The sequence below is a fragment of the Equus przewalskii genome, chromosome 26 (genome assembly GCF_037783145.1).
Source record: "Equus przewalskii isolate Varuska chromosome 26, EquPr2, whole genome shotgun sequence".
Taxonomy (NCBI): Eukaryota; Metazoa; Chordata; class Mammalia; order Perissodactyla; family Equidae; genus Equus; species Equus przewalskii.
The window spans coordinates 27,977,664-28,000,125 of NC_091856.1; the positions used below are offsets into that span (position 1 = coordinate 27,977,664).

Here is a 22,462-nt window from a genome sequence, read left to right on the forward strand (position 1 = left end):
CGCTGCCAGGGCCTGGGGTGCCGGGCGGCCAATGGCGCGGCGGCAGGACGTGATGTCAGGCGCGGCTGTAGAAAAGGCGCGGACGCTTGGCTGGCGCGGACTGCAGAGCCGGGGCTGGGCTCGGCGCGCTCTTGGAGAGCATTGCGCGCGGCTGGGCCCGCGGCCGGCGGCTCCTCCTCCCACTCTGCTCCTCCTCTTTTTTCTCCTCCTCCTACGCCTCCTCCTCCTTCTCCTCCGCCTCCTCCTCCTCCTCTTCCTCCTCCTCCTCTTCAATTCTCCTGGTGGCTCGGCTCGGCTCGCTGGTTTCGGAGAAAACCCTACTCCAGTCGCCGACCCAGCGCCTAAGCGGGTCGCGTTGGGCCGGGGGGCGCACCCCAGGGAGGGGAGAGGTCCAGGCAGCTGGGCGACCGCGGGCACCTAGCCGCTCCCGGGTGAGCCTCGACCGCAGCCGTCGCCGCCTCGGGCAGAGTTTGCGCTCCTGCTTTGCGCCCGAGGCGCCGAAGCCGGGCGGGCGATGCCCGCGGCGTGAAAGCGCCCGCGGCGGGCGCCGACCTCTGCCCTCGTCTCCCGCCCCCTCCTGTCCCCCCTTCCCCCCGCCCGGTGCCCTTGTGACCCTGGCTTTGGCGCCGCCGCCCAGGCGCCCCGCGATGTAGCTGCCCCCGCGCCTCGGCGGGAGGCGTCCTGGCCCGCGGGCGCCCGGGGCCCAGAGCCCGGCCTGGGGGCGCAGCCGAGCTCGGGCGGGGCCGGGGCCGCGGTGGCGATGCACCGGGCCCGTTAGCGCCGGGAGCGCCAGGCAGCTGAGACGGGGGGCAAGCCCTCCCGCGGAGGAGCCGCGCCCCCGGCCCCGCCGGTCCCGTCGCGATGCTGTTCCACAGTCTGTCGGGCCCCGAGGTGCACGGGGTCATCGACGAGATGGACCGAAGGGGCAAGAGCGAGGCTCCTGCCATCAGCTCTGCCATCGACCGCGGCGACACGGAGACGGTAGGCGCACGGCTGCGGGGTCGAGAGCCGAAAGCTGGGATAGGGTCGGGTCGGTCTGTGCCTCTACTCTCCGAAGTTTGGGGGCACTTTGGGGAGCGTCCTTCGTGCCGCACGGGACTGGGCGCTGGGGATCCGCGGACAGGATGCAAGGCCCATAGCTCCCGGTTCCGGGGAAACCCGGCTGCTGGGGCGCAGGAGGGAAACAAGTTTGAAACCGAAATTTCAGACCCCAAGGGTGAAAAAGAGCATTTCTCCCGAAGTGGGAGTGAAGTCCCACCCTCGGCCGGGGATGGCTCTCTTCTCACTTCGCGGGCCCTTCGGTCGCCAGCTCCGCGCTCTCCCACCGCTCGGCTCTGGCTGCTGGCGGCGCCGCCTGCAGCGCCCGGTAGGGCGAACCAACCGGGAGCACTGGGGCTCCAGCGGGCTTGGGCCGCTCCCCGCCTCTTGGCAATCGGGGTTCCCTCTCTAGCGCTATTTCAGAGCTCGAAGTCTTCTGGGCAAGCGCTTTTCGTTGATCGTGTCCTGGGCCTCCTGGCCGGCCCGATTTGGCCAGGCCAGGGCTCCGAGTTAAGGCCCGGGCCTGGCTCTGGCAAAAGGAGAGTCCATTCGGATCTCCACACCTGGTTCCGGCAGCCCAGCCCCAAATAGCCAGTTTCTTGCCTCAGACCTCCCCAGGGGCCAGACGAGCAGACGCTGTCCACGCCGGCCCAGAAGTGACCTTTAGAGGCCGAAGAGGTGGGGAGCAGCATGAAGCTGCCTCTCTCGGAAATCAAGCACAGCAGCCCCACTGCCTTCGGCTTCGCGGCTCTTCTTCCCTGGTTAAACCCTCTCGGCCTGTCAGTTTGGCCGGCTTTAGAAGAGGATTTGAATTGGGCCTGTCCTGCAGCAGAGACTTGGAGGGTGCCTCTGCACCTCACTCACCCTCTCGCAGGACCCAAGAGGGCTGTAGCCGGTGTGGCAGAGGTGGTGGAGGGGCGGAGGTTGCTGTGATCTGCCCTGGCCTAAACCTGTGGCTTAAGGATCCAGAGATAGTGGGGCTGGGGGCCAGGAACTCTGCTGTGTCCTCGGAGAGGAGTCTGTGTGAAGGGTGACTTTTAGTGCTCAGCTGACCCCTTTTCCTGGGGCCTACCTCAGTGGCTCCTTTAAGAAATAGTTTGGGGGGAGCTTTTGGAGGGCTTGACTGGAGGAGCCACTGCTGCCCCAGTCCCCAAACACAGTCCGAGCCTTTCTGGGAAAAGGGCAGAGGGGACAGGAAGGGGGAGAAGTAAGGAGGGAGATCTCTCCAGGCCGGCAGCGGGCCTGGGCCTGTGGCCGGCTTGGGCTTGCGTGGGCGGGCCTGGGTTCTGAGCCTCCCGGATTTGGGCCTTTTGGGGTGGAGAAAGCGAGCCGCACACCCTGGCGGCACCCTCTGCGTTTAGGGCTAGCCACAGCCACGGGGGGAGCTGCGGGTGTCGGTTTCCTCGCGGCGGCGGCGGCGGCGGCGGCCGGGTCGCAGGCTGACGCGGGCGCTGCCGTCTTCCGCCTCCCTCCCTCCGCAGACCATGCCGTCCATCAGCAGTGACCGCGCTGCGCTGTGCGCCGGCTGCGGGGGCAAGATCTCGGACCGCTACTACCTGCTGGCGGTCGACAAGCAGTGGCACATGCGCTGCCTCAAGTGCTGCGAGTGCAAACTCAACCTGGAGTCAGAGCTCACCTGTTTCAGCAAGGATGGAAGCATCTACTGCAAGGAAGACTACTACAGGTAGCCCCCCACCTCGAGACCCACTGGCCCTCGGGACTCCCCGTCTCAGACACAATCTTGCCGGTCTTTTTTCCCTCCAGTCCCAAGGCGGGGTTCCCTACTTAGGTCGCCCCTTCTCCAAACCAGCATGAATTGGGTGACAGCAATTTGGAGGAACTGTTGGAAAAGTCTATCAAGTGTAGGAACCCAGAGAAAAGCAGAAACTGCTCTCTTCTGAGCTTAGACGGTCAATAAGCTTGGGTTGAGGGTCCTTGCACCCTTCTTCCCTTGAAGTTTCTTGAGTCGACCAGAAGGAACAGAAACAGGCATTCCCCAAACCCAGGCAGCCTGGGCTGCTGTGGAACCAAGTTGGAGGGAGATTTGGGGGATAGGATCGGCTGCATTTCCGAGTCTTTCGTGGAGATGGGAGTGAAAGCTGTCAGGATTAAAAAACTGGAACCATTAACGAGCTCCAAATTCCTTGTTTCTCCTCTCTGGGTTTAGGGTTAGGGTCTGTTTATATTCTCTCTCTCTCTCTCTCTCTGTCTCTCTTTCTTTCTCTCTCTGTCTACCTCTCTCCCTGTCTCTGTGTTTCTTCCAAATTACAAAGGTCTGTAGCACTCCCAGATGCTAGTGTGGAGGGTAAGGGTAAAGTTGAGGAAGGGCCAAGTGGGGATTTTCTGCCCCCACTGCCAGGCAAGGGCTTTCCCAGGGCTTGCTAAGGCTCTGGGTAAAACAGAAGCCTTTGTAGGCATGAAAATGGTTAAGGGAACCTATACTTCAGGGTAGGACCGGACTTGGGCCAAAATCTAGTTCCCTTTCCCCCATCCTCCAAGTTAAGACCCTGTTGCCTGTCTTGAGGAGGGGATTTCCCCCAGTGGCAGCAGCGGCACCTGGAGGAGGGATATGGGGGGTACCCAACCGTGTGTCCCCACAGTCCCTCCCTCGATGGTCCCTACAGGCGGTTCTCTGTGCAGCGCTGCGCCCGCTGCCACCTGGGCATCTCGGCCTCGGAGATGGTGATGCGTGCTCGGGACTTGGTTTATCACCTCAACTGCTTCACGTGCACCACGTGTAACAAGATGCTGACCACGGGCGACCACTTCGGCATGAAGGACAGCCTGGTCTACTGCCGCTTGCACTTCGAGGCGCTGCTGCAGGGCGAGTACCCCGCGCACTTCAACCACGCCGACGTGGCGGCAGCCGCAGCCGCAGCTGCTGCGGCCAAGAGCGCAGGGCTGGGCGCAGCCGGGGCCAACCCGCTGGGTCTTCCCTACTACAATGGTGTGGGCACGGTGCAGAAGGGGCGGCCGAGGAAACGCAAGAGCCCCGGTCCCGGGGCGGATCTGGCGGCCTACAATGCTGGTGAGTGCGAGGCGCACCGAGCGCCCCTGTCGGGTTGGGGAAAAGTGCGTGGCGTCGCACGCCGTGAGCAGGAGTGACTCTCAGTGTGATTTATATATATATGCGCACACACATATATATATATCACTCTGGTTACTCTTGCCCTTAGCTTTCCCAGGCCCTAAGCACCAGACGACCGGGGAGAAGGGACCTTAGCCCCCTGGGCTCCAGCCCGTGCGCCGTGGGCTATAACGGGAGGAGAGGGTCCTTTAGTGTATTGCAGCCCGGGTGCAGGGCCTCCTCACTGAGAAATTTTTTAGAGGCGGCTTTTTGGTTTGGGCCTTTCCCCCACTTTGCTGGGCAGAAATTTCGAGGATAGAGAAAGCAAGGCAGAGCCGACACCACACAAGTTCTGGGGTGCGCGGCTGAGAGCGGGGACCTAGGGAGATGGATGAGCGGGGCAGGGCGACGAGGGTCCCAAGAGAAAGGGCTTGTGGTGGCCGGGGACACAGAGCTCGGCCTGGCATGCGGCCCAGTCATGTAAAGTGTCCTGAGGGCGGCAGGCTCGAAACTTGGGCACAGGAGCCTTTTGAGGCAAGGCGGGTCGTTGTGCCTGGAGCGATCCCCCTGCTCCACCAGGTCTGGGTTTTCACCCCCGGCTCCTTCCTCCAAGTTCCGGGCGCCAGCGGGGCGCTGGGATGAGAGCCGCGACCCTCGGAAGCCAGCACCCGGGGATGAGACCAGAGTAGGCCTGGCCTCGCGCCGGGGTTGGGTGGAGGGCTCAGTTCGCATTTCCGGCGTCTTTGAACCCCGGGCCGTTCCGGGAGAGGCTCTGCCTCCTCCCGCGCCCCTCCCCGCTCAGGACAGCTGCGGAGGTTCTGAGGCCCGGCAAATTGAACCGTCAACATCTGCCCGAAGTCTGCACGCCCGGGGAAGGTTTACGACTCCCCGGGCATCTGAACTACATAGAGTCTATTTGCAATTATTTTCTTTCTTTCGTTTGTGACCGAATCGGATTCGGAGATTTTGTTTTCTTCCTCCTTTTCCCCTTAGTCTGATGCACAAATGGAAACAAAACAAAACAAACACAGGACTTTGCGGAGAGTGTGGCCATGGGGAAGAAGTCAGGGTTGTTTTGATCTTTAAAAATCTGAGCTGGCTGGGGAGGAAAATGGGGGGGGGGCGGGTGAGGATCCCCTATTCGCTCCAACGAAGTTGCTTGTTGGAAGGTCGTGGGGGCGTGTGTGTCTGTGTGCAGAGCCGGGAGGAAAATGCAGCCCCCAGTCTGGTCAATGGGAAAGTGGCTGCAGGCAGGTCTGCGGAGGCGGATTTAAGATATGCTGAAGCCTCTACCAGAGATGTCGCTCTCCAAAACTCCAGTTCCTCATCTCCCACTACCCTGAAAATAGACTAAACTGCGTCCAGACCAGGTCCCCTGAAACAAAGCCACGTCTATTTATGAAGAGGGGTCGGCCTCCAGGAGGAAGCAGCGGGCAGACGCGGCCACAGGGCGCAGGGTGGGTAGGGAGCGGGATTATGTTTTCCCGGGCACACAGGTTCGCAACCAGGTTTGGAACTGAAGGGTAGAAGGTACAGAGATTTATTTGTGCTTTTTGCTGCTCCGTCGCCTTCCCTGGCGAGGCCGCGCCGCACGGAGCGAGGAGATGTGGCTGGAGGCTGAGTTTGGGGACTGGCACCTCTACGAGACATTCCCACTCAGGGAATGCCGTCTCCTCGTTTTCGCTTTGGCTTCTCTCTCTCTTTTTTCCTTTCGGCTCTCTCGGTCCCCCTTTCTCTCTGTCTCTCTCTCTCTGCGTGTGTCTCCCTGTTTCTCTGTTCCCGGATCTTCTCTCTCCCGGCGCCTCTCTGGCCTTGGTTCGGGCTTCCCGTACTCGTAGGAACCGCGCACGGCGCGCCAGCAGTGGCTGTGCAGCTCGCTTATTCGGGGCTTCCCGGGACCAGGTTGTGAAAAGGGGGCGCCTCCCTGGCTGCGCCGGGCCCAGCCAGGCCTCCTCAACTCTGGCTTCTGTCCTCAACCCCCCCCCCCCCCCCACCTCCGGGCATCGGCAGGAGAGAAATGGCCGCAGTGTGGACCGTGGGGCGGCCGGGACTGGAAAGAGGGGACTGTGGAGCGTGCGATTGCTGTGAGTCTGTGCGTGTTTCCAACTGTGAGGACAGGAGCTCCCAGCTTGTTTGTGTGAGTGTCTCACACCCAGGGACCCAGTCACACCGACCGCCTGCCAAGGCCATCGCTCTGGGGAGGGACAGTCCGGTGGAGGAGCAGCGGCACCTTAACACCGGGCGGTGGGCTCGGGGAGAGTGGGGAGGGGCCGCCGTCGGTGCGCCGGGCCCTCGGCTTAGGGAAAGGCAGCCAGAGCGCCGCAGGGTCGGAAAGCCCTTCCGGGGCGGGGGCCGAGGCGGCCCTCCTCTGGCCGCCCCTCTAGTCCGAGAGCGCATCCCGGGTCCCGGAGGCGGAACGGAAACCTTCCCCAAACCCCGAGCGGGGCTGCCCGCGGGCCCGGGGCGCAGACCCGGCGGCCGGCGCCAGTGAGGGGCCTGGGCCGCGCACTTTGCGCCGGGTCTGCGCGCCACGGCCGCAGGAGTCCCGCGCGGACCGGCCGGACGCCCGGCCTCCCCCAGCCCCAGCTTTTTGTGTGTGTGTGCCTGGCGGCGTAATTACTGATTTGATTCCAATCCATTATTTAGACAATTGAACCTACAATCTCGTCTTTAGTAAAATGAGGCGAAGTCAGATTTGATTACAGGTTCAGTCCCAGCGACAAGAGCTCGAAACCCGATGGGTTAATAACAGATCACGAGTAAATTATTCATGATTTTACGAGCTCTTTAGCTCCATTGAATCGGCCTAATTGAGAGGAAAAAAAAAAGAGAGAGAGAGAGAGAGAAAGCTCGGTCCTCCCCCTCCCCTCAGCCCCTTGCTCCTCCCCGGATCCGATCCTGGGGAATCTCACCCCGGCCGGGCGCTGGGGGCGGGATTGCGGGGCCCGGGGCACCGGCCAAATCTGAGCCCAACGGCCGCTCCCCGTCGCTCTCGCTCCCCCAGCGCAGCCCCTGCCCGGCCGCTGGCCGCTTCGGCCTCCCTACCTCGGTCCTTTCCTGCCCTCCCCTCCTTTTCCCTCTCTCCCCTTTTACCACTGCCCCGCCAGTAAGGCTTTGGAAAAGGCCTCCCCGCAGGGATCTGGTCTCCTTGAGACCCGGGATTCAGTTCCATAACCCAGACACTCCACCACACATTCCCCCCTATTTCCAGGCCTGGCTGTCCCCTCAGGCTCTCTCTGCGTCTCTCCTGATTTCCTTCTGTCTTTGTAGCTGTCTCTCTCCCGTTCTTCCCATCTCCAGTGCTTTCTTTTCCTCTGTCTCTCCTCTCTTTTTTCCTGGCTCTGTCCATCTTTCTTCCCTACCCCCTCGCCTTTTCTCTCTCTTCATTCTCTCTGTCTTTCTACCTCTGTCTCTTTCTCTCCTTTCTCTGCTCTTTCTGTCTCTCTCCCCCAAACCACCTCCCCCAATCTAGGCCGCACTCAGGGCACGTCCCTTGGGTGCATGGGGCGCTGGGGTCCCCACGGAGCTCATTAACAGCAGCAAGGCCCAGGCTGGGGCTGGGCAGAGGGATGGGCCCAGAGATCCCCTGTGGGGAGGCCTGCCCCTCCCCCTGGGGAGCTGGGGACTAGGGGCAAGAAGAAGGTCGCTCTGGCAGGAGGGGCAGGGCAGTTTCCATGGATCCCATTTCGAGTCATTCTCTGATCCCCTTTAAATTGCTGGACCCCTTTCTTCACTCTGGGCACTCTTGGTGGGAGTACAGTCCCAGTAGGGGACTTGGGTACCTTAGCGCATGCATGGAAGTCCATTCACTTGCTGACAGCTCCCGGGTTAGGGACAGGACCTGCATCTTGCAGATTCTTACTGCAAGGGACTACTCCCCACCTGGGCACGGGGAGGAGTAGGTCACCAGGAGAGCAGGAATACTTCCGAGGCAGTGTTGCCAGATAAAATGCAGGATGCCCAGTTAAATCTGAATTTGGGATAAACAACAAATAAATTTTTACTGTATGTGTATCCCATGCAGTGTTTGAATTTGAGATAAACAACGAATAATTTCTTAGTATAAGTGTATACTATGCAATATTTGAATTTTAGGTAAACAACAAACGAATTTTTAGTATGGGTATGTCCTGTGCAATATTTGAGACATACTTATACTAAAAAAAACAGTTCATTCTTTATCTGAAATTCACATTTAACTGGGCAACCTGTATTTTTATTTGCTTAATCTGGCAGTTTTATTATGGGCATGTGACGGAGCACAAGATATATTCCCAGTTGCCCGCTTTAGGGGGACCGAATTAATCTCCTATGAGGCTTTTCCCAAAGTAAGACCTTATGTGTGGGATGGCTTGGGATGTGACGAGGGGATGTTGGAGAGGGGTCCTCCAAGTCCTGATCAGCTGCCAGGTTGCCAAGCAACTTTCTGAGACCCAAGGTTTCCACCCCTGTCCTCTACTCCCTGTGCCTTCCAGGCATTGGCAGCCAGGCCCCAGCTGGGACCCTTCTGGATGGGGACGGGCTCCCCAAAGAGTCATGCTTCATCTTTGTCTGCCTTTGCGATGTGGCGGAAAGGAACAGCAAAGACCGCAGTGTTGAATCTAGGCTCAGGAGTTACCAGTGGTGTGGCGGTGTGCACGTGGCTTCATTTCCCGTAGCGTCAGTTTCCTCATCTCTAAAATGGGGTGAATAGCAGTAGCCACCTCTTGAGCTGTAGTGAAGACCCTGTGATGTATGTAAAGCCAAAGGCATCCCCTAGGTGTTGAATCCATGTTAATTTCTTCCTCCCACTTCCTTCCCTTTCTGGTTAGAACTCTGCCACTCTGTGAGATTTCCGCTTAACCTCCCACAACTGCCTCACAGGGCAGTGGTGAGGATTAAAGTACAAAACACAATTTCCTAGGGGTCGGGCTGTACTTTTGGGTGTGGGAACTGATGCCAGTGAAATGAAAGTGAGTGGAGAGATCTCAGTCGGCAACTTCTAGGTGCCTGCCTCAGACACTGGGTGGGGGGAGACCGGAGACAGCCACTCCTCCTTAGGGAGTACAGGGGAAAACAGGAAAACCGTGGGCCCAGGAGTCCCTGCACTGGTGCGTGGGCAATCAAGTGACTTCCCTTTCTGAGCCTCAGTTTCAACATCTGTAAAAAGGGAGAAATAATTCCTGGCTCATAGGGTTATGATGAGGATTCAGTGGAAGCGTGCATGTAAAGCCCTTTAGCACATCTGCAGTCAAATAAGCCATCAACAAGTTCTAGCTGTTGTTATTTTTTATTATTGTAACCTGATGGCTCAGATGGTTTGGGGATTCTTCTAGAGCTAGGTTTGTATCCAGCATTCCCTAGCTGCGTGACCCTGGGCAGGTGGCTCTCTCTGAGCCTTAAATTCCCCTCTAAATCTCTAAAATGGGGACAATATCTCCATCTTAGCGAGGTGGGGCACATGCAGTGTGGCTCGGAGACTAGAAACATTTGGTGGCGGTGGGGCGGGTGTGGACGAGGCAGTGTGGGGAGGCGGGTCAGGAGGCTCACCTGCCGCCTCTGCGTCCCCTTCCCAGCGCTGAGCTGCAATGAGAACGATGCGGAGCACCTGGACCGCGACCAGCCGTACCCCAGCAGCCAGAAGACGAAGCGCATGCGCACTTCCTTCAAGCACCACCAGCTTCGGACCATGAAGTCTTACTTTGCCATTAACCACAACCCCGACGCCAAGGACTTGAAGCAGCTCGCGCAAAAGACTGGCCTCACCAAGCGGGTCCTCCAGGTCAGCCGGGGCTGGGGCTGAGGGGGTGGGAGCGCCTGGGCCGCCAGGGCCACAGGCGGAACCCCACAGCGGCAGTGGGCCTTGGAAGGAACTTCCGCCCTATGCCTGCCTTTCTCTTTGTTTATCTTTCTCATTTTCCATCTCTTTGGTCTGTCTCTAGCTGTATTTCAATCTTTTTTTCTAATTTTACATCATCTCTCTCTTTCCATTTTTGTCCCTCCATTTTTCTGTTTTGTGTATGTGTATCCCTCAGTCCTCTTTGTCTTCACACTCAGTCTGTTCTCTTTCTTGTAAACAATTCTTAGTTGCTATTTGTTGCTCAAGTGACACTCAAATATGTTCATGCTGTAAAAGGTTCACGCTTTTCAGATAAATCCAGAGCCCCGTCTTGGCCCCTCATCCCAGGATGCGGTCCAGAGCAACTGCTGCTGGCCGTTTCCTCCTCTCCTTCTTGCTCTCTTTAGTTTCTCTCTTTCTTTCTGTCTCTCTCTAGATTTTTCTTCTGACTCTTTGTGGTTTCTCAGACTCTCCCAGAAGCAAGGTTTGGTGAGGCGGGGATGTGGGCAGATCCCCTGGGTGGGCGAGGGGGCTCTCCCGGGTCTGCCGGCAGGGAGCTGGAGGAAGTAGACTCGAATCTCTGAAACTGAGCAGAATTGCGCTTATATGTAAGGGAGGATCCGGAGCTTTCATCAGATTTCTGAAGAATCTGTCCATCACCCCAAAGATGTTAGGAACCCCAGTTTAGGGAGTTCCAGGCTCCTGCATGACCCAAACTCGCTGCAGAGCCTTGGGCCACCACTTCTCAAATCTTCAGCTCCTCCTCTTACTCATTTCATGGTCTTGGGCAAGTCACTTCACTCCTCTGAGCCTCAGTTTCCTCATATGTGAAATGGACACAAGAAATTATCTAAGCTGTCAGCTTATTGGAAGAAGCGTTGAGCTGATGTAAGTGTCCACCACAGTACCTGACACCTGCTGCTCAGTGGCTGGTAGCCAAGAACGACACTGACTACATTAATCAGTTAACTGATATTAAATAGTATGAACAATTATTCTGGTCGCTGGACTTCAGTTTCTTCATCCTTACAATGACAGGGTGGGAGAATATCTCCCTTTATAGTAAGTTTAACCAATTTATTCCTCAGAACATGTGCTTGTAGGGATAGCAATAGGCATTTTGGGGTAAGAAAATCAAGAGATGAAGCGATCTGACCATGGTCTCATAACAGGAGGGGAGGTTCTGGGATTCAGTCCGACACAGGCTGACCCGCCCTCCAGCCTCAGGTAGTTGGGTATTGAGGGCCTAGAGGCGGCGACACAGAGGGGATGAGAGTGACGGTGATGGACACGGAGGGCTGCGCAGCCGCCCTAAGTGAGCCTACGAGTCTGTTAGGAAAAAAGAAAAGCATTTTGGGGGTGACGGCGGGGGCAGAATGGGACTGTGACGCGGTCGAGGGTCCGGAGATCTCCGGGGAGCCGGGAGTCCGGGCTGCAAGCCCACCTGGCCTCGTTGCGGGCGCCCCTGCGCACCGAGGGGTTCTGGGGCAGCTTCGTCTCGGAGGGCTCGGTGACGTGGCGGAAGGAGGCGATGGCGGCCAATGGGGCGCTGATGCGCCTCCCTGGGCCCGCCCCCCGCCCCTGAGCGCGGCCCCGCCCCTCCCGTTTGGGTCCGTTTTGCCTGTGAGTCCCTCTGGCCTGGGGCGAATAGGGGCCAGAGCGTCGCAGGGCCGGTCGGGGTCTCAGATCCCCCTGGTCAGTTTCCCTGGGACTTTACCTCCTTGGGGTTAGGTCGGGGGACCCTCCTCAGCGTCCCCTCCATTTCTCAGCCCTGGGCGAATTTGGGCCGAGGACCCGCAGTTGCCTCTCTTTTCTCTGGTTAGTAGGACACTTTGATCCTTCCCGTGTAGATGCCCTTATGATGTGTTGGGGTCGGGGGAGGTTCCATGAATCAACCTCTAGGAGCAGGCGGGGGCAGGAGCAGGGACTTGAAGTGTCAGGCAGAGCTGGGTTCAGGAAGCCCTGGGTTCGATTCTGCTCCTCTACTCACTGGCCGTGTGTCTTGGACAAATTAATTACCCTCTCTGAGCCATAGCTCTCTCATCTGTAAAGTGGACACCATTAGGACACACACCTCTCCCAGTGATCCAGATTAAATGAAATAAAGAGTAAGTGCCTGTAGTTGAATCTGAATCTGGAGTGAGGAGCCAGTCTCTGCTGGCCTTGGTGAGGCAGGAGGCTTGGTTACCTGATTTAGGAGCAAATAGGATTTCTAGCATAGTTCTCTCTCATCCTTTCATCTGACCAAATATCAATGGGCACTAGACCCCAGGGACGCAGAGATGAATGAACCACAGTCCTGGCCCTGAAGAAATTCACCTGTCAGGTGTGGAGACAAACTCACAGTCGGTTTCCCCATAGGGTGATCAGTTGGAAGGGGCTTCTGTGGGAGACCTGGGGAGGGGCCGACTACCCTATGTGTGAGGAAAGATTCACCTGAGGGACCTGGGCAAGCACTCGCCCTGTCCCCTTCCCCGTAGAGTGCTGGGCTGGGGCTCACACCTGCATGCTCCCTCCGCCATGTGGACTCAGAAAAGCCAGGGGTGCGGGGCCCCCTGAGGGAGAGAAGCACCGACAGTTATGGGGTGTCTACTTATCAGTAAATGTCTGAGTGCTCACTGTGTGGCAGGCACTTCGAAAGGCCAGTGAAACACGTTTCCTCACCGAGTCCTCACTATCAGGCGTTGTGACCCGTCCTCCCCCACTGTACAGATGAGAACACTGAGGCCCAGTTGATTTCCACTTGCCCCGAGTCACACTTTGCTAGTAAGTAGCAGAGCTGGGTCCAAATCCAGCTGATCAATGGGCATTGCTTTCTCCTCTGAGCCAGCCCAGCAGTGACTGCCTCTGAGTGTGAGTACCACCAAAGGCCTGTGTGTTGTTGGGGTGGGGGCGGTCACATCCATAAGGCATACCAGACTGCTGTTCGCCCTCCTCCCAGACCTCCGAATCGCCTGCACTCGTCCTTCAGATCCCCTAATAGCACAAGTGCTCATGATTGTGTGGCAGTTTGCAAAGTGTTCTCTTCCCAGCCACTCATCTCCCTTACCTTGATATTTGCCCACCCATTTTACAGACGAGAAGCTTAAAAACCAGGCAGATGAAGTGATTTGCTCAAGGTTACAGGAGCCGGACATTGGCTGGGAGGGGCTCTCTCCCAGGTGTCCTGACTGCTGATAGGCCGGCTAGGGTGGATGGCATGGGAGCAATTTGGGGTGAGGCAGCTGGTGGCGTGGCTTTGGAAGGTAACAGACTGGTTCAAGTCCTGTCTGACTTACCAGTAATGACTTTAACTTCTCCTCTCTGAGCCAGACTCCTTATCTGTGGAATGGAGGTGATAGTAGTCTGTACCTTGAGGATTCCTGAGGATTGAGACAATGAATGGGGAGGCTCCAGCATGATGCCTGCTGGCACAAAATAGGTGCCCATGAAATGGTTCCTTGTTACTTGTCCACACCAGCTTAATGGTACTGGGCCTTGGGTGCCCCCTGCAGGTTGTGGTCCACCTCAGAGAGAGTCTGCATGGCAGGCGCAGGTTGAGGTTGAGGCTCTGTTCCCAGAGGTGGAGGATATAGGATGTATGTGTGCGTGCGTGTGTGTGTGTGTGTGTGTGTGTGTGGAGGGGGTTCTAGGCTGTTACTGAATCTGTAATGCATAAGCACCACCGTGGTAGGCTTGGCATGCAGGATCCCTGCTGGAATTTGGAATTAGCTGATGTGAGGTCCAGACTCAGCTCTCCCACTTGCTCTGAGTGATCTTGAGCAAGTGACTTAACCTCTCTGAGCCTTAGTGGCCTCAGCTATAAAATGGGGATGATAATAACACTTCAGTAGGTGGTTGCAAGGAGTAGTGGAGGTGACATAAAGTGTAATTTATAAAGTGTATATTAGGGACTCAATGCGCATGAATTTCACACACACATTTACACAGCAGGCTTCAGTCTACCAACCTCTTTTGCACCCATTTAAAAAATTTAATTATTTTCATTTTGCAGATGAGGAAACTGAGGTTCAGAGAGACTAGGACCCTTGCCCTGAGTCTCGAGCTAGTAAGTGAAGAGGCCAGGAGTCAAGCCCAGATTGGTCTGATTGCGTAGCTCTTCCCCACATAGCGCAGCGTGGGGATTGTGATTCCTGCCTGCCCCCCCCCACACCCCCCATCTAGCTGCAGAATGCAGCATTGCAGGTGGGAGAGAGGGGACGCAGTGGGTCATAGATGGCATGTCTTGGTAGGAAAGCAGGAATCCTGTTGTAAAGCCCTAAGGGCATGAAAAATGCTCACAGTTCTCAGCAGCAGCAGCGTGACAGCCACAATGCTCATTTGCCTTCAGCGGGGAAGGTGACCAGGAGACACAATGGCCCCTTGGACCCAGGTCTATTAAGACACTGAGCTTTGCAGATGCTTGGAGACTCCCCCTCAGGACACGATGCCCCTCCGCGTTGCCTCTCTCCCTTCCTGGGGAAGGATCAGGAAGGCAGCCTATCAGGATGCCCTGCACTCGGGGAGGGGGTCGTGCGCAGATTGGTTTGGATGGGTGACATCTCCTTAGGGGTTCCTGGTGTGACTTTGAAAGAAAATATATTTTAACCGTCAACAGTTTAAAGACATTCTTCATGATGTTTTTAAACACCGTGATGTTTTTAAGTCATCATCAAGAAGTAAGCATCTTCACGACAACTAGTGATCGTCATTAACCTGTGTGAGAACTCAGGAACTGAGGACACCGGATTTCCTCTGTCCGCTCACTTCTTCCTCCGATGCACCGGCCTTCGGCCGTGTGCTGGGCGGGGCGTGAGGCACCAAGGACTCAGCGGTCACCCATACAGTGAACGGGCCCGTGGAAACGAACGATCCAGAAGGGAGACAGATGGGCAATAAGATGTTGTATAAATAACTAAAATGGCGATAAGATTCATGTCTGTATTTTTCTGTATATTTGAAATATCTCATAATAAAAGTATCTTTTAACTGATTCTGAGTCCAAATAAGTTTGGGAAATGGTAAAGATTGGTGTCTTTTTCTTGGCGATCAGAGTACGTTAGCATTAATACAGTCACTGAGAAATCCTGAAGAGATTCAGATTTTTCTGATCTAACATTTCCCAAATTTATTTGGCCACAGAACCCTTATTTGACTCTTGACAAAAATAAAATAGAAGAAGTGCCAGAAAGGAAAAACACGGGAGTGAAATGAGAGCAGATAATACAGGGACCTGACCTGGTGAAGGAGGCAGTCAGGAGTGGCTTCCCTGAGGAGGTGAGGTTTAAGTTAGGGCCAGTCACATCAGTTCTTTGAGCCTCAGCTTCCCCACCTGTGAAATGGGGGAGAGTGAGCATTGTTCTGTCATTTGCACAGGCTCTGGGGAGTTTCTGACCTAGGCATCAATGGTTGAGGCTGGATGGAGTTTCATAGATGATTTGGCCCAAATCTCCCATTTTAGAAGATAGGGAACTCTTAGAAGCCCAGAGAAGTAGAGTGACTTGTCCAAGGCCCCACAGCAAAGCAGTTGTAGCCCTGGAGCTGGAACCAAGGATTCAAGATGTCCAGTCCAGGGCTTGTTGATTTTGGTTCTTTGAAAAAACTTTTTAACAAGTTTATAAAATAATAGAACCACCATACAGATAGGTTAGAAAAATAGGGGAAAAAAATCACCCATATAAAAGCACAGAAAGCAGTACCCCAGGTGTGCAGTGGAGAGGTTAAGTGGTGGGTGAGGGCTGGGATTCACATCTCAGCTCGACTTCTTTGGCTGGGCTCTGTGCCTCAGTCTCCTCACCTGGCAATGAGTTAGTGCTTACCTTGTCGGAGTTAATAGTGTGAAATGCGTAGAACTTTACTTAGAGGGTGTCTGGCACTTAATGAATGAATACTATTCATCACTCTTATCTTTGTTATGAAGTTGCAATACCAGAGGACATCATTTTTTTATTTTTTTCCTCACATAACATCGGTCACATTTCCTTTGTGATGTGTAGGATGGTTGTTGTGACTTGCGCTCGCCCCATCTGATGAGACACTTTGGATGCAGCCATTAGTTTGATGTTGTAAAAGAATGCCATGAGGGACATCTTTGGGCAGGAAGCTTTGTCTGGTTTCCGTAGCGACCCGTGAGAGGATTTGCGAGGCGAAGTGGGTTTCCCACTGGTCCTCCTGGCCTCTTTGATGAAAGGATTCTGGGGAAGTTGGGGCTGTAGGCAAAACACAGCCTGCAGGGCCACTTGGTGCCTGAGGAGAGAGCATGTGGCAATGTGGGCCTCCTCACCCACCCAGGACTTATCGAGGCTCCCCTGGGCACCAGGCTAAGGCGCTCCCCGCAGAGGAAGAGAGAGGGCCGTGGGTTTAAGAAGATGGGTGGGAAGAGCAGATCGTCCTTCCTTCCTTTGGCAGTTGCCCTAGAACCCCAGCCCATCAGAAAGCAAAGAGGCCACAGAGATGGTGTCACATCACGTGGTATGGCCCAACCCTCTTGTACAGGTGGGGAAACTGAGGCAAGCCCAGAGGTAGTGGGCCAGCACAGGATTACTTGGCTGGTCAGTGGCAGAACCAGAACTGGAGGCTGCGTCCAGTGCTCTTTCTGCGGCATCACAGCTGCTTCTGTGTTTATTCGCTCACTCGGGCATTCATTCATTCATTCGCTTGCTGACTCAGGAGCGTGTGTTAAGGAGAGCATGGACCTTTTATGGCAGATAATCCTGGGTTCCTGGATTTCAGTCTCAGCTTGGCCTCTGTGTGACCTTGGGCAAGTGACTTCACCCCTCTGAGCCTCTCTGGTCTTAAATCTATAAAATGGGGCTAATTATAGTACCCCCCGACTTGGCTTATCACAGACATGGCCTGTGACTGCACGTTAGAGTGTGGCATGCATGAGGTCTGACACATAGTAAGGGGTCCATAAATGTTATCTGTTATGATTACTATTATCTCAATGCATATGACAGATTCTGAATCTTTGCCAGTCTCTGTGCCATGTCCCTGGGACATGAACATGACTTAGGTTCCCTGCCTCAACAACCTCTTGGAAGGGGACTTTCTGAAATACCTGGGAGAGAATTCTGGTGAAGCCCCGCTTAAGGTGAACAATAGCTCCAACACAAAACCCCACAGCAGCCTGGCTTTTAGTCGAGTTGATTTTCATCCATCAGATTCCCAGCGCCTCACATCCAGCAAAGCAGAGAAGGCAGTTGTAGAAGATGGTGTCATTGTTTACAAACCACTGTTAGGGGCAACGCCGGAGAAATAGCAAACAGCCGGCAGCTAACTGGTTCCAGCCCTTCCCGAGGGCTCGGAGCCCCAGGCCGCTGAGCGGTGCACCACCCCTGGGCTCCCTGCTCCAGCTACTACTTGCAGAGTCAGACACATGAGATGCTCCAGGATCACACACACTCAGGCCCAGACAGTGGCAAAGGTGGCACCAAGGCTCCAGCCTTCCTGATCCGACCTGCCATGAGACTTTGGGGAAGTCACGTCCTCTCTCTGAGGGCTTTCTCCATCCGTTTTCTCCGTGGGCCATACGGACACAGAGTCTCACTCTTGCAGATTTCTGCAGGCTGGGCAGGGAAAGACCCTCTACTCCAAGAAGAGCACGCTGAGGGTGGTCTTAGAAGCACTGGACTTATTTGCTCTAGAAGGGGTGATGAGCTTGCTTTGGGCAGAAGGCCAGGGAAAATGCCTCCTTCCTGGGAAGATCCGGGGAGCCGGGCAGAGAGTTTGTTTCCTCACTTTGCAGGGTCCGAGTCTCCCTCCTCTCCCCAGGATCCTCTCGGCTCTGCTTTTTAATTGAGGCCAAATTGTCTTAGGCCACCAAAAAGGCGTGTTTGAGGCCTCAGGCCCCTGTAGCTGGGGTGGTTCCCGGGGGAGGGTGGGGCCGCGAGTCGGCCCTTCCCACCCCTGTCTGAGACACTGAGAAGACAGGCAGATGCAGGCACATCTGGAAGTATGCAACTGGACACCCCAGAATCTGTACAATTCCCCGCGGCCCTCTGTTTTATGGGGAGGCTTCTGGCGGGTGTTTTCCTCACGCAAAGGGAAGTGAAGGGGCCCAGGCTTTCAGGCTTTTTTCTTTGGGAAATACAAGCCCCCAATGCCCCAACCCCGCCCAGTGGCCTGGATTTCCTAGGCCTCTCCCAAAGTACTTCGAGGACCTTGGGTACAGCTGGATGTGTCTGTGCATTTAGACGGGTGGGCACACTTGGGGGCGGGGGGGCTCGTGTGCAAAGGTACAGGTGTGGATGTGTGTGTGTCTGCACCCAAGGAAAAATGAATGGAGACTCTTATTCTCTCGCTCTGGTGTTCTTTTCTTACCAAGCTCAGTTCTAACTGTGCAACTCACCCCACCGCCCTCATAAACCCTACTGGGCTGGGGCAGGTCGGGAGGGGGAAACTGCAGGCCACAACCTCCTTGGCCTTGGTTTACCTCGGCAGCTGTTTCCCCTCTGCCCACCCCACCCTGAGACCTGAAACCGGGACTCCAGGATACCTGGGTGGCTCCTCCAGCTGATGGTGGTGGGGAGTCGGATCTGTGTCTTTTTCTTCCTCTTAGTAACTCTTGATGGACTGGTTCCTATGTGTTCTTTACACCAGTCTAATATTTCCCAGGCTTACTGACCATGAAACACTTTAAAAATTGTACGCACATGAACTTGTGGGATCTATTGTCTGCTTAAAGGCGACTGCCGAAAAACCCGAATCTCTCAAGCATTGTGAAAAGTGATCAAGATTTGGTTTGTACACATCTTCCAGAACAGCCTTGTCCCGTAGAAATGCAACATGAGGGCCGGGCCAGTGGCGCGGCGGTTAAGTCCACACATTCCACTTCTCAGTGGCCCGGGGTTCGCCGGTTTGGATCCCGGGTGCAGACATGGCACCACTTGGCACGCCATGCTGTGGTAGGCGTCCCACATATAAAGTAGAGGAAGATGGGCACGGATGTTAGCTCAGGGCCAGGCTTTCTCAGGAAAAAAGAGGAGGACTGGCAGTAGTTAGCTCAGGGCTAAAAAAAAAAAAAAAAAGAAATGCAACGTGAGCCACATATGTAATTTTACATTTAAATTTTTCTAGTAGCCACATTAGAAAAGCAAAAAGATTAATTTTAAATTAATCTTAATTTAAGATAAAATTAATTTTAAATTTAATTTTATGTTTTGTTTAGCCAAATATATCCAAAATATCATCACTTCAACATGTAACCAGTATAAAAATTATAATTGAGATATTCTACCTTCTTTCTTTTCGTACTGCCTTCAAATCTGTTGTGTGTTTTCACTTACGGACTAGTCACACTTCAAGTGCCCAGTAGCCACATGTGGGTAGTGGCTATGATATTGGAAAGTATAGGTCAGCTCTGGAACCCTACAGAAGAGGAAACCCAGCAATAGCCAATTAAAGAAAAGGAAAATTTAAATTTATTAAGAATAAAATCTTGCCAGCCCGACTTTCTGTTTCCGCCCTCTGCCTAAGACGGATGAGCATCTCTGAGTTGAACAGCGCGGGTAGGGAGGTGGCGGTGGGAGGAGCGGCGGTGGGGATGGATGCTCTGCTCTTCCCCCCGCATCCCCTCCTGCGGTCCCCTAACCAGCCCTTGCTCTCGCCCCGCCGCAGGTCTGGTTTCAGAACGCCAGGGCCAAGTTCAGGCGCAACCTCTTACGGCAGGAAAACACGGGCGTGGACAAGTCGACCGAGGCGGCACTGCAGACGGGGACGCCATCGGGGCCAGCCTCGGAGCTCTCCAACGCCTCGCTCAGCCCCTCCACCACGCCCACCACCCTCACAGACTTGACTAGCCCCACCCTGCCGACTGTGACGTCCGTCTTAACTTCTGTGCCTGGCAACCTGGAGGGCCACGAGTCTCACAGCCCCTCACAAACGACTCTGACCAATCTTTTCTAATGACTCGCGGCCCCCACCCCCCGACCCCACCCCACAATTTCTTTAAAAAAGAAATTATCTTTAGTTGAATTCCAAGTGTATTTTAAAATAGAGGCTTTGAGCAACTAACTAACCACATTTTAGGATCTCGCCTGGAAACAGAGGAAGAAAATAATTGGGCGCCCGGCTAACGCAGCGGTGTGGACAGAGGAATTACTTGGAAGATCTATCTGCAACACAACATTTGTGTCACTGTACAGTTTTGTGGACTGAGCGAGGAAAAAAACAACGAATAATTTAAGTTGGCTAGAGCTTCTGTATTTTCAAAGACTGCCACGTGCCTTAGGAATACTGTTTTATCTCCATACTTTGGATGACTTGTTCATTTTTCTCTCCCTCTTTTTCTCTCTGTATATTTATGACCAGAGCAAAAATGTAAAAAAAAAAAAAAAAAAAAAAAAAGTTTGTTACTTTGAATAGTCCTAAAAAGAAAAAAAAAAAAGAAAAAATCAAACCCCCTCCAACGGTCGCTTTGTTGTTTTAGAATTTTAAGGTGGAAGTCTGTTCGAATATCAGAATTTGTAAAAATCTAACCAGTAATAAAACCACTTATTGAAACTAGTTGGTGCCATTGGTGTTTAGCTGGGTGTGAAATTGACAGGACTTAAGAGGTCTTACTGAAGCCCACAGATAGATTCCAGAGTCTTGCCTTATTTATCTATAATATTTACTTATAATTTATAAATATCTGTTTATAATATTTGTGGGATCCTCCTTCTGTGCCAGGAGTTAGGCTGCTTGTCGAGATCCAGAGATGGAGTAGGTACAGTCCTTACCCCCAGGGAATTTAGAGTGGAGGCAGAAACAGACAAGAGATCATCTCAATATGTGTGATGTTGCTAAGTGGAGGGTATGTAAACAAAATACCATTAATTCGTTCATTTGTTCTTTGAAACATTAAATAAGCACGCCCTACTGGATGCTTGCGATATAGAGGTCAAAGGCCATCACGCCTGTCTTTTCTGCTCTTCTCTGGGCTGGAAAGGTGTGTCGGGCAATGAGAGAGCCCTTTCCCTATGAGAGTGAACGCTGTCACCAAAGGGCTGCTTTAAACGTTAGCTTTAAATTCCAGTTTTCCTAATGAATGGCACAAAATTTAAAAATCTCCCAAGAGGGCAGAAGTAAATGGATTTGGTTCCTTTATTAAAGCTTCAGGCAACCTCAAACCCAGACAAAAGACATATCTAGAGAGGATGGAGATCAGACACAGGCAGAAGAAGATTGCAGTCTCTACTGTTGAGCAGTGTGAGCTGAGGGAGGTCATCACCTCTCTGGGCCTCAGTTTCCTCAGCTGGATGATGAAGATAATGACCCTTGCATGACAGTTGTAGTGAGGGCAAAGTAAGGTGTGTTGAAGGGACCAGCTGAGGGCCTGGCATATAGTAGGGGCTCAGTATATTTTATTGAATGACAGACAAGTGACACATGAGCACTTTGCAGGTGGAGAGCAGGAATGTGTGTATCCAGGCATTGCCTGTCATTGCTGAATGCATCAAGCAGGTGTGATGTCTGTCCACTGGGCATCTTACACCCCTCATTTCTTGCTCTGAACCTTGATGCAGAGCACTCTGTTGCCAGCTTTGCTGAGTACCAGTAGTTACCTAGCAAAATGTCCCCCAGTGGCCCACCAATTTGAAAATCCAGAGGGAAAATCATAGCTGCCTTGAGAAAACAGCCAGGAGAGATTGGGCAGGGGAACAATCCAGCCCAGAACTGAGGTCTCTCTCCTCCTCCCTCTGCCATCTCGGTTGGAACAGGGTGTGGGAAGGGAGTGGGGCAGGAATGGGCTGAGAGTGCTTAAAGCCTGGACTGACTCACTTTCTGAAATGTTAAAAGAGCACACACACACACGACTCTATTGTTGTTATTGCTATGTAATGCCTGGCAAAGAGTAGGAGCTCAATAAATTTTTTTAAAACTTTTTTTTTTTTTTTTTTGGTGAGGAAGATTGTCCCTGAGCTAATATCTGTGCCAATCTTCCTCTATTTTTTGTATCTGGGACACCGCCACAACATGGCTTGATGAGCAGTGTGTAGTTCTGCACCCAGGATCCAAATCTGCAAACCCTGGGCTGCTGTATCGGAGCACGCAAACTTAACCACTTCACCACCGGGCTGGCCCCTTGGTAAACTTTTATACTAATGTATAATGTGCATACAGTGCACACGTTTGAAACAAGCAGCTTGATTAATGTTTTCCAAAAGAATACATGCATGTTACCACCACCCCAATCAAGATATGGGAACTTTACAGCCCCGCAAAGGCTCCTTTGGGTCCCCTCCCTGTCACCCCCTCCCAAGGGAGCTCCTAGTCTGCTTCTAGTGCCATGGGTTTTTTTTGTTTGTTTGTGATTGATACATTTTTGCTGAATGAATTCAGAATGACCCAAGAGTAGCCGACTTGCCTGGGGTCAAGCAGAATTTGAAGCAGGTCTGTCTGGCCCCAGACCCCAAGCTCTTAACCTCAAGCAGATACATATATTCATAGTCACACATCCAAGCATGGGGATTAAGGGCCTCAACTTTTCTACCTGTCAAATAGGGTAATAGGATCTGTACCTCACTGATGAGCACATGAGAGAATGTGAGCATAGGGCCTGGCCCATGGACAGCCAC

General features: G+C 54.0%; 1 protein-coding gene across 2 annotated transcripts in view; it reads left to right on the forward strand.

Annotated features, from left to right (window-relative positions):
- Positions 1 to 20,408, forward strand: part of LHX2 (LIM homeobox 2) — a 32,505-nt gene extending 12,097 nt beyond the window's left edge. Inside the window, exons 1-5 of one of the 2 annotated variants that reach the window (XM_008531417.2) lie at positions 87 to 981; positions 2,520 to 2,722; positions 3,663 to 4,066; positions 9,661 to 9,866; positions 19,521 to 20,408. In XM_008531417.2, coding sequence (XP_008529639.2) covers positions 862 to 981; positions 2,520 to 2,722; positions 3,663 to 4,066; positions 9,661 to 9,866; positions 19,521 to 19,808 — 1,221 coding nt within the window. In that variant the 5' untranslated portion in view covers positions 87 to 861 and the 3' untranslated portion in view covers positions 19,809 to 20,408. Of the gene's footprint in view, positions 1 to 86; positions 982 to 2,519; positions 2,723 to 3,662; positions 4,067 to 9,660; positions 9,867 to 19,520 lie in introns of those variants that run through there. The other variant, XM_070594665.1, reaches the window with a different exon arrangement.
- The last annotated feature ends 2,054 nt before the right edge of the window (positions 20,409 to 22,462 follow it).